The sequence below is a fragment of the Hyaena hyaena genome, unplaced genomic scaffold (genome assembly GCF_003009895.1).
Source record: "Hyaena hyaena isolate Hyena2069 unplaced genomic scaffold, ASM300989v1 scaffold_892, whole genome shotgun sequence".
NCBI lineage: Eukaryota > Metazoa > Chordata > Mammalia > Carnivora > Hyaenidae > Hyaena > Hyaena hyaena.
In genome coordinates, this window is record NW_024081509.1 from 46,487 (window position 1) to 58,741 (window position 12,255).

At 39.4% G+C, this 12,255-nt stretch overlaps 1 protein-coding gene across 1 annotated transcript in view; it reads right to left on the reverse strand.

Moving 5' to 3' along the window:
* OCA2 (OCA2 melanosomal transmembrane protein) overlaps positions 1 to 12,255 on the reverse strand; it is a gene marked incomplete at its 3' end in the record, with an annotated part of 210,733 nt that overhangs the window by 36,059 nt on the left and 162,419 nt on the right. Inside the window, exons 10-13 of the mRNA XM_039220235.1 lie at positions 10,624 to 10,695; positions 8,676 to 8,741; positions 6,788 to 6,844; positions 5,616 to 5,740 (exon numbers count right to left, since the gene is read on the reverse strand). Of these exons, the coding sequence (XP_039076166.1) occupies positions 5,616 to 5,740; positions 6,788 to 6,844; positions 8,676 to 8,741; positions 10,624 to 10,695 (320 nt within the window). The remainder of the gene's footprint in view (positions 1 to 5,615; positions 5,741 to 6,787; positions 6,845 to 8,675; positions 8,742 to 10,623; positions 10,696 to 12,255) is intronic.

Sequence of the window (12,255 nt, forward strand, 5' to 3'; positions counted from 1 at the left end):
TTGTTTTAGATATTTAGGTGCTCCCATATTTGGTGCGTAGACATTTATGATTGTTAGTTCTTCCTGATGGATGGACCCTGTAATTATTATGTAGTGCCCTTCTTCATCTCTTGTGATTGTCTTTAATTTAAAGTCCAGTTTCAGACAAACTGGACTTTAAATTAAAGGCAGTAACAAGGGATGAAGAAGGGGATTATATAATAATTACAGGGTCTATCCATCAGGAAGAGCTAACAATTATAAATGTCTATGCACCGAATATGGGAGCACCCAAATACATAAAACATTAATCACAAACGGAAAAAATCTTATAGATAAGAATATGTTAATAGCAGGGGACTTTAATACTCCATTTACAGCAATGGATAGATCAACTAGACAGAAAATCATTAAAGACACAATGGACTTGAATGACACATTGGACCAGATGGGTTTGACAGATATATTTAGAACTCTACATCCTGAGGTCTTGGAATTCACTTTCTTCTCAAATGCGCATGGCACATTCTCCAAGATAGATCACATACTGGGACATAAAGCAGCCCTCAATAAATAAAAAAAGAATTGAGATCATACCATGCACACTTTCAGATCACAATGCTATGAAACTTGAATTCAATCACAGGAAGAAGTATGGAAAATCTCCAAAAATATGGAGGTTAAAGAACACTCTACTAAAAATGAATGGGCCAATCAGGCAACTAGAGAAGAAATTTTAAAATATATGGAAACAAATAAAAATGAAAATACAACAGTCCAAACTCTATGGGATGCAGCTAAGGCAGTCCTAAAAGGAAAGTACATTGCACTCCAGGCCTATTTCAAGAAATTAGAAAAACACAAGTACAAAATCTAACAGTGCACCTAAAAGAACTTGAGGGAGAGCAAGCAGAGCACCCAAAACCCAATAGGAGAAGAGAAATAATAAATATCAGACCAGAAATAAAAAATATGGAATCCAAAAAAACAAAAAACAAAGCAGTTGAACAGATCAATGAAAACAGCAGCTGTTTTTTGAAAATGTAAACAAAATTGACAAACCTCTAGCCAGGCTTCTCAAGAAGAAAAGAGAGAGCACTCAAATAGACAAAATTATGAATGAAAAAGGACGTCTTACAACCAACCGCTCAGAAATACAAGCAATTATCAGGGAATTCTATGAAAAATAATATACCAACAAATTGGACAACTTAGAAGAAATGGACATTCCTAAACACACACTCACTACCAAAATTCACATGGGAAGAGATAGAAAACCTGAACAGCTCCATAACCTAGTGAAGAAATCAAATCAGACATCAAAAACCCCTCAACAAATAAGAGCCCTGGGCCAGACGGCTTCCCTGGGGAATTCTACCAGACATTTAAAACAGTTAATACCCATTCTTTTCAAGCTATTGCAAAAAATAAAAATCAAAAGAAAACTTCCAGACTCATTTTACAAAGCCAGCATCACTTTGATTCCCAAGCCAGACAAAGACCCAGCAAAAAAAGAGAACTACAGGCCAATATCCTTGATTAATACGGACACAAAAATCCTCAAGAAGATACTTGCAAATCGAATGCAACAGCACGTAAAAAGAATTATCCACCAAGATCAAGTGGTATTCATTCCTGGGTTACAGGGCTGGTTCAATATTCGCATATCAACGTGATATACATCACATTAACAAAAGAAAAGATAAAAACCATATGATCCTGTCGATAGATGCAGAAAAAGCATTTGACAAGATACAGCATCCCTTCTTAATAAAGACCCTCGAGAAAGTCGGGATACAAGGAACTTATTTAAACATCATAAAGCCACTTATGAGAAGCCCTCGGCTAACATCATCCTTAAGGGGAAAAACTGAGAGCATTCCCCCTGAAATCAGGAACAAGGCAGGGATGTCCATTCTCACTACTGTTGTTTAACATAGTGCTGGAAGTCCTATAATCAGCAATCAGACAACAAAAGGAAATAAAAGGCATCAGAATTGCCAACAAAGAAGACAAATTCTCACACTTCACAGATGACAGGATACTCTACATAGAAAACCCAACAGACTCCACCAGAAGCCTACTAGAATTGATTCATGAAATGAGCAAAGTTGGAGGGTACAAAATCAACATACAGAAATCGGTTGCATTTTTATATACCAATAATGAAGCAACAGAAAGACTTATCAAGAAACTGATCCCATTCATAACTGCACACACACACACACAAAAACCCATAAAATGTCTAGGAATAAACCTAACCAAATATATAAGAGATCTGTATCTTGAAAACTATAGAAAACTCAAGAAGGAAATTGAAGAAGACACAAAGAAATGGAAAAACATTCCATGCTCATGGATTGGAAGAATAAATATTGTTAAAATGTCATTACTACCCAAAGCAATCTACACATTCAATGCAATCACAATCAAAATAGCACCAGCATACTTCTCAAAACTAGAACAAACTATCCTAAAATTTGTATGGAATCACAAAAAGAACACGAATAGCCAAAGTAATATTGAAGAAAAAAACCAAAACGGGAGGTATCACCATCCCAGACTTTAGCCTCTGCTACAAAGCTGTAATATTCAAGACAGTATGGTATTAGCACAAAACCAGATGCATAGACCAATGGAATAGAATAGAGAACTCAGAATTGGACCTACAAACGTACAGCCAACTAATCTTTGGCAAAGCAGAAAAGAGCATCCAATGGAAAAAAAGACAGCCTCTTTAACAGATGGTGCTGGGAGAACTGGACAGCAACATGCAGAAGAATGAAACTGGATCACTGTCTCACACCAGACACCAAAATAAACTGAAAATGACATAGTACCTGAATATCAGATAGGAAACCATCAGAATCCTAGAGGAAAACGGAGGTAACAACCTCCTTGACCTCCACCGCAGCACTTTCTTACTTGACACATTCCCAAAGGCAAGGGAATCAAGAGAAAAAATAGACTATCAGGGCCTCATCAAGATAAAAAGCTTCTGGACGCAAGGGAAACAACCAATAAAACTAATAGGCAAATGACGTAATGGGAAAAGAGAGTTGCAAACGACATATCAGATAAAGGGCTAATATCCAAAATCTATAAGGAACTCACCAAACTCCAAACCCCAAAAATAATCAATCCAGTGAAGAAATGGGCAGAAGACATGAACAGACACTTCTCCAAAGAGGACATCCAGATGGCCAACAGACACATGAAACGATGCTCAGCATCACTTATAATCCGGGAAATACAAATCAAAACCACACTGAGATACCACCTCATGCTGGTCAGAGTGGCTAAAATGAACAAATCAGGAGACTATAGATGCTGGCGAGGATGCGGAGAAATGGACACCCTCCCACACTGTTGATGGGAATGTCAACTGGTACAGGAGGATGTGGAGAATACACTGTTGGTGGGAATGTAAACTGGTGCAGCCCCTCTGGAAAATAGTGTGGAGGTTCCTCAAGAAATTAACAATAGAACTCCCCTATTACCCAGCAATAACACTGCTAGGAATCTACCCAAGGGATACGGGAGTGCTAATGCATAGGGGCACATGTACCCCCAATGTTCATAGCAACAGTTTCAACAATAGCCAAATCATGGAAAGAGCCTAAGTGTCCATCAACCAACGAATGGATCAAGAAGATGTGGTTTATCTATACAATGCAATACTACATGGCAATGAGAAAGAATGAAATCCGGCCATGTGTAGCAACATGGATGGAAATTGAGGGTGTTATGCTGAACGATATAAGTCAGAATGAGAAAGACAGATACCATAGTTTGCATGTATAGGTGGATTAGGAGGAACTTAACGGAGGACAATGGGGGAGGAGAAGAAGTAATAGTTGGAGAGAGGGAGGGAGGCAAACCATGAGAGACTCTTGAATACTGAGAACAAACTGAGGGCTGATGGAGAGGGGAGAGGGTAAGAGATGATGGGCATGGAGGAGGGCACTTGTGGGGATGAGCACTGGGTGTTATATGGAATCCAACTTGACAATAAACTATGAAAGAAAAAATATATGGTAATATAGTGAATCTTAACACACTAAGACTTAAATCTTGAAAGCTGTAACTTTTAGACTCACAGAAAATTACAAATCTGGTTTCTGTAATAGTGAGAATATAGAAAAATCCTAGCAAGGATGAGAAAACCCTCAGCTTTCCAGACTGTCTAGGGATGCCAGGAATCTGGGTTCCCCATGGAAGTCTGCTCTCATTGGAGCTGCCATCAGAGAGCACAATGATATTCAGGGGCCTGGTGCATAGGTGATACTATGGCTTTTAAACCAGTGACAGCAGCAGTCACCTTGGTTGAGGGGATAACGGTGAACTGCCTCTTGCCCTTGAGGCATTTTAGAAGCAGAGTCTCGTGCCTGCCATTCATAGCACATGTTACATTTGCAGCACCCTTGAGACACTTTCACTCCAGGCTTCATTTGCCCTCAGAAGAACTCCACATACTAGGAAGTGCTACACACCCCTGAACAGGAAGGCTGAATCCAGCATTCCTCACCGCAAACCCTGTGGGCATGTAGGGCATGACAATGCAGCCAAGCTTGCAGGAGCTTGGACAAGAGACTAATTCTCAACACTGCAGTCTGCACCTGTGGGGACATTGCCTGTTTTCTACTCCTTTCCACCATTACTTCTCCTCCCCCTACCCCCACTCCAATTCACTTCACCTCTGAGAGTCACCATTCTTCAAATGCCAAAGGCATCGCCTAGAATTACTCTTGAGCCCTGGAAGTAGCCCCCTTTTGGTCACTTTGAACTTGCAGTGTTTCATGCTTCATGTCTAAGAGAGGCTCTTATCTAATGGAATCTTCAAAACACTAGCTTAGATTAGTCCTTTTGATGCCATAACACAGATCAGTGTAGCTGAAGTGACTTGTCTAGGATCCTTCAGTACCTAGCTTGCTCCCATGAATACTCAGAGGGTATATATTTCCCTAGGACCAAGTACCAGGACATGATTGGACCATGATATACTGGGGAACCATCTTCAAAGTAAATAACATAAAGTCTGGATAAAAGTATAGTTTTACACTTTTATATAGGCCTTGCAAAGGGCCTGCATAATGACCAGACCTGAAACTCAAGGTTCAAGAGATTCAAGGCAAATGGCCTCTGATGCTCAATAAATTTCTAATTAATGAAGTGGATAGAATTAAAAGAAATGAAATGGAATCAAATTGAATTTCTCTTTCTCAAAGTTACCATGCAAAGCCTTGTCAGGCCAGGTCCCACAACCCTGAGGAGAGCAAGATAGCTGCCCCAACTTCCCCAGCCTCTGGCTACCGGTCCCTGACCATCTGGTAGGAGCTCCCACACTGCTCTGCTTCACCTGTGACCAGCTCAATGGATAAGACCTCCTGGCACCCATCTGCTCCTCACCCCTGGAAAGCAAAGCCTGGGTCTTGTGTCTTCCAAGGATGTTTCTGTGGGGACCAATGCTTCTGTCATAACCATGGCCATAAGCAAAAGCTATAGCCATACCCATGAGCACCGAGCATCACAGTCCTGGAGGATGCACAGGCTGGACCAAGGCACCGCAGCAAAGGGAACATGGGGACTAGATTGAACAACCAGAACACGCCACTAGACAGGGCCATTCTGCATACCTTATGGTCACAGGAGTAAAAAGTAGCAATGTAGTGACATTGTCCAGGAAGGCAGACAGGACAGCGGCAATGAGGCACAACATGATGATCATGGCCCACACTCTTCCTCTAGACAGTCGGTACGTCTGAGATGCACACACACAGAAAGGAACAAGCCAGGATCAGTGGGGTTGAAGAATAGATGTGACTTTTCATTATGGATTCTAAGAACCAACGGTCCAAATAACCACTACATGGTGGATTAAAACTTAGACCAATGAGTTTCTAAATTTGTTAAGATGAGGAAGTGATGGCCTATACCTGGACATTCTGAATCTACCCTGAGCTACCCTCCTTCCCTCTGATTCTCCTTCTTCACAATGCCCTTTGGTGGTTCACTGGTCACAAGGTGATTGCCCTCTATCCTTTTAACATTATCCAGAGTCTTACAATCTCCTTTTGGTTAGACATCCTGGGCTATGACCCTTAAGCCTACTGATTGTTGGAGATCTAAGGAATTTAGATCTCAAGGATTTTTAAGAGATAAGATATTTGAAGGTCCAAGACGGTACACAGAGATGGCAAAAATTCTGTAATTAAGAGTGTGCAAAGGGCTTTGTTGAGTAAGTAATCTTTTAAAAGAAGTTTCCAGTTCAAAAAAGAAAATCAAGCACAACGCTTGCATTTTGAAAGCTTGGTAAGACCTCCTCTCACCAAACCTGAGTGGTAGCACCAGTTCAGAGTCTGGCTGTCAGAAATTGCTGGTAGATTCCTCAGGATTCCAGTTATAAAAGTGAATGTTTATATATTCAATAATTAGAAAGTCATCACTGAAATTATTTCACCAAGAGGCAAAGTAATCAGAAGCTGATGACTTGAAATATTTAGATGCTCTAAAATGCAAAACAATTTTTGATATGTAGCTCTCAACTTGCCAATTTAACTAATGTTACACAAACATTCAAATCAAATACTCTTCCTGGATCTCTTCTTCAGTTTACTAAGATCAAAGTGTTGCTCAGAGTCACCTAACTTAGCACAGCAACTGTACCTAATCTTACAGCCATAATTTTGAAAAGGAAGATGGAATTTTAAAATATTTCCTTTAAATGGTAGCTTCATTAACTGAATATGCAGTGGTAAAAATATATATCAGTGAATTAATACATAAATAAATCCCACATCAAACCTACCTTTACAGCACAATAATCAAAAAATCCAGTTTCTGAAAATATGGCTACTAAGATCATCTGTGGGGAAAACAGAAAAATGAGACAAGGGTAATCTTTTAGCAGCGTTTCATCTTGAAAGGACGTCAGAGTGATCAGTTACAAATCTCAGCTCTGGCCTCTGCATGAAAGCTAACATTTCATCAAGCTTCTCGCTCTCTTTTTGAGTATAGTCCACTTACTAACTTCCTGAATGGAACCTCTTGGTAGCAGGCTTATGCCTCTATTTTTGTCCAGGAACTTTATCATTCCACATAATCTTCACAAAAAACATCAGGTGTTATCATTACTCTCTGTTTTACAGACCAGGAAACCAGGGGGCAGAGATGGGAGGAAACTTGCTCACAGTCACAAAGCTAGAAGAGGAAAGGAAATGAGCCAGAATGTGGCCTTATGCACCTAAATGTCCACACAAGCAACAATTAAACATTTTAAGATTTTTAAACTGAGTTAAATTTTGTTTCCAAAAGTAATGATACAGATTTTCATCACCAATTTGATCAAAACACACAAATGAGAGCAGTTACAATTAAATGATTGATTGCAATATACCATTTGTTGAACTTGGAAAGAGAAGCTGCGGGTTCAAGAACTAATCCTGCCATTTAGAAGTAGTTAACCTTGTGTAAAAAAAAATGTATTTAATCCTCTGTACTTCAGCTTCCTCACCTCACCTCTGAATGTTTTGTTCACTGTAAAGCTATTGTGAAAATTCAATAAAGTCATGTAAATTAAAGTACTTAGAAAATAGCAGGCCCAATATTATTTTTCAAATATTCTGTACAAAACAAAAGTTTCCAAAAGTCAGTTTAGACTCAATACAAATATCTACCTTGTCTATAGTAACCATCGATGTTCATCCTAACCCAAGAAGCCACCTGTTACCGTCTGTAGAATGTGGTGCTTCACTCACCAATAGAAGCTTCACATGAACTGAATAGGTAGGCTCCATGTGGTCTTCCATCATTGTGGGGAAGCTTATCCACACATTTGCTGCCAAAACTACCCAAAAGAGACTGAAATTCAGGGACTAGGGTAAGTGGCCCCATGGGGTAGCTGACTGTCATGAAATAAAGAGGAAAAGGCAGGCGCCTGAATATATAGACTATCTTTGCACCTCCAAGGTTCTAGAATCATAGAATCTAGAATCTTGCTGAACTGGTTTCAACTGAGAAAAAAATTAAACCATGTATTATGGACTCGATTGAAGCCTAGAGTATCATGGCTCTCTCTTATGACTACCACAGGGAATAAAATGTTAGCCAGGAAAGTGAGAATATATAATAACCTGCTTTACACAGAGTGGATCTTTTGTCAAAAAAGGGAAAACCCTCCTTCAGACCACTTAACCATTTGTAGGGTCTGTTCAAGAACGCGTGAGGCATTCCCACTGCTGTCCAGGATCTTATCAAATTTCACATATTCTAGTTAAAATAGTTTATGACACACAAACTATTACTTAGGGACAATTTCTTTCATTTTCCATGTATCTAATTACAGGTGTTTATCCAATCCCCAAAACTTATATGGTTCACTTATTTGGGATATTCCATTGTATATTTTAAGGGAAGCAATTCAAAAATCTTGCTGTTATCTAAATGGCAATATTATTTAACTATTAGAGAGGCCTAAGACTGCAGTTCTCCAGCTAACTAACCAGGGCACCAATCATTCCATTCCGCCACAGGAGAAATTGGCTAGGCCTGCACTAACACTTCCTAATCAAGCCCTAATTGTCAAGCAGTACAATGTCTTTAATATAATGAAAGATTATCAGCAGTGGCAGCAAAAAGAGAAGGCCCCAGGTTACAGCAGGCTTGGAGCCCTAACCCACTGGGAGGATTGTAATTACCATGCCAAATAGCAGGGCCAAGGTCTCAAAATCAATCCACTCCACCACATGGGTCAGGCTAGGTCTCTGCAATCAAAGCACAAATTTTACAATTAATTTCAGGCATCATCCTTCTGGTGATAAGCTGTAAACAAACAAACAAACAAAAAATATGCCACTCTTTGTAACAAGCTCAGAGTCAAAAATCATACTATCCACTTGCCTTTAAAACTTGAGTATAACATCAATAAAAACCACTCGTCAAAGAAAACCAAGGCATCATAATATCAAGCTTATGCATTTGGTAATAGGAAAAGCAAATTTCTTAAACCCTGTCCCTGGCAACTCCATGAAGAACTGCAGCCTGAACTGAAGGATTGACTGTTGGGATTAGTGAAGTCTCCACATGCCTTCCTTGGTACTGGAGCATGAATCCAGGATAGCAATAACTGAGATACACTTGTCCTAGTCATCAGTTGTTCATCCACTCTCACTTCATCTTCTAACAACTCTGCAGAGCAGGGAAGCCTGGGGTCATGGGGAACTGGGATCATGGAGTGTGAAGTGAGGGCAGTTTGAAGGTCTGGTTGTTGGGAAAGGGCTGCATGATGGCCCAAGGAGCTACCAGCAGCACAAGATGTATGCCACATTAATATTTTCTAAAACAAAATAGCTACTACTATACTACTCCTTAAGAGTTAATAAAAATAGCAGTGGTTTATGTATAAGTTTTAGCCTCCTTCCGGTTAGCATTTGTTTATACCAACTCTAGCCAAGAATGAATGACTGAATGAATAAATAACAACATAGTCCCACATAGTTTTTAAACCAGTTATTATTCTTTGGTTAACTAAGTAGCCTTTAGTAGCACTTTGCAGAAAACTCCTTTGAATTCTATAGAGTTATTTTTTCTTTTAAAAATTTTATTTAAATTCTAGTTAATTAACATACAGTGTAACATTGGTTTTAGGAGTAGAACTCAGTGATTCATTACTTACATACAACACCCAGTGCCCATCCCAAAAGGTGCCCTCCTTAATGTCCATCACTCATCTAACCCATCCCCCACCTACCTGCTTCCATCAACCCTCAGTTTATTCTCTATTGTTAAGAGTCTCTTATAGTTTGTTTCTCCCCCTCTTTTCTTTTCCACTTCCCCTATATGTTCATCTGTTTTGTTTCTTGAATTCCACATATGAGTGAAATCATATGGCATTTGTTTTTCTCTGATTTACTTATTTTGCTGTTGCTAGGAATGAAAACTGTTGTAGCCACCTGGAAAACAGTATGGAGGTTCCTCAAAAAGTTAAAAATAAAACTAACTACCGTACACCCCAGCAATTGCACTACTAGGTATTTACCCAAAGGATACAAAAATATAGAGTTGTTTTCAAATCCAGCTCTGTGTGCTGCCACCTTCTTCAGTTCCAGCACTGTTCCTTCAACAATGGTAGTCCTCTATCTCCAGTGGGCACTTGGCCTGTCTTGCTTCTCTACATTCGCTCCTATGTTCCTGCCAGACAGGCCACATGCATATCCTGATATGTGCCATTACCCCCAAACATGCATTTCCAGGGACCTCCTGATGTCTGCAAGACAGAACCCCAACCTCACCACTTCTCACCTCTCTGCTCCAGGCAGGATATCCCCCTCTAGTTCCCAAAGACTGACAGCACCCAGAGCCAAATCTAACACCACTCAGCTACACAGCCCTGGGGAATTGAGTAGGATGAGCCTTCCCTCAGCTAAAATGGAGAATTAAAAAATGTGTGTGCAAGTCAAATGAAAAACACTCATCAATGCTGATAAGGTTTGTTGGTTTATGCTTCCAGCATGGTTCCTGAGGGAGAAATGTGAAAATAGCATATAAAAGAATGAAAATTACTAGCTAATGCCTAATTCCTGGACTATCCTTGAATCTTACACTCTATTCAGTGGTAAGCCATTGACTCAAAATGTTACAACTTACATCTCCAATCACAGCCAGTGCTGCTAATGCTGCAAGGGAACCCAACATGGCTGCCAGTGTTCTATGAACAATCTGAAAAGGAACATAGGAAATTATTGCATTCCAGTCTACAGAGGTTTAAAATACACAAAAGCCTATATTGCTATTAGCATCCATCAATGTTATTTCTCTATGCCATATTTATTAAGAAAATATATAAATCATGGGTCCTTTTATTTCAGAGTCTGGACACTCCAAATACACACAGAAACACTATCAGTCTGCCTTCTAAAGAAAGCTGATTTCATTTCCTGAGTAATTAGATGACCCAAAAGTAGAGGCAGAAGGCTAACGTATGTTCTATAAGGAAGACTGTAGCAAATTGTCATTAATTATTTACCGTATGATCCCTGGGCCATTAGTTCCACAACATATATCAATTCTTCCCAATTACTGAGACTGTTATTAAACCAAAGGTACATAGCCAAATGCTTAATCTAATTGAGATTTCAGTATTACTACTTAATCATGAAAGTACTTTTTCTATTTAATAATTCAAATGGACATGGAATTTCTGAGACAAAATATGAAGAAAGGTAAGGATTCAGAAAAATTGGAACCCTCAAATATTGTTGCTGGGAGGTGTGCCTGGGTGGCTCAGTCAGTTAAGCATCCAATGTCGTCAGTTCAGGCCATGATCTCACAGTCCATGGGTTCGAGCTCCACATCTGACTCAACACTCAGATCCTGGACAGCTCAGATCCTGGAGCCTGCTTCGAATTCTGTGTCTCCCTCTCTCTCAAAAATAAATAAGCATTAAAAATATAAAATAAAATATTGTTTGTCGGAATGTAAAATGATGCAGCCATCATGGAAAAGTTTGGACGTTTCTTAAACAGTTAAATAGTAAATTATCATCTGACTAGAAATTCCTCTCTTAGGAATCTACCCAAGAGAAATGAAAACATATGTCCTATTAAATTAACTAAATGAGGCCATTAAATACAGAAGTGTCTCTAATGCCTTAGCAACCTACATAAGCAACCCAAAATCTAAGCCTATAATAAATGCCTCAAGACTAAAAGATCAAAATCGATGGGGTGTCTGGGTGGCTCAGTTGGTTAGCATCTGACTCTTGATTTCAGCTCAGATCATGATCTCACAGTTTATGAGATTGAGCCCTGCATTGCTGGACTCCGTGATGTCAGCAAAGAGCCTGCTTGAGATTCTCTCTCCTGTCTCTCTGCCCCTCCCCACCCCATGCCTCTCTCTCTCTCTCAAAATAAATAAACCTTACAAAAAAAGAAATAAAAATCTAATAACAACTGATCATAAACAGCTAACTAGGCCCCCCAAATATGGCAAATGCTTAAGCTATAGCCAATCAAATAATTTCTTTGCTTTGCTTCCCCCATTTCTCTGTAAAAGTCTTTCCCAGAGCTCCTGCTGGTGAGCATTCCTAACCACTTCCAGTTTGGCACTGCCAATTCAAACCGATTTTTGCTCAAATAAACTCTTAAAAATTCACTGTACCCCAGTTTACCTTTTTAACAGCTCACATAAAGCATAAACGTTCATAGCAATATTATTCAAAATAGGCAAAAAATTGGAAGCATTGCAAGTGTCTACCCATAATGAATGGATAAACAAAAT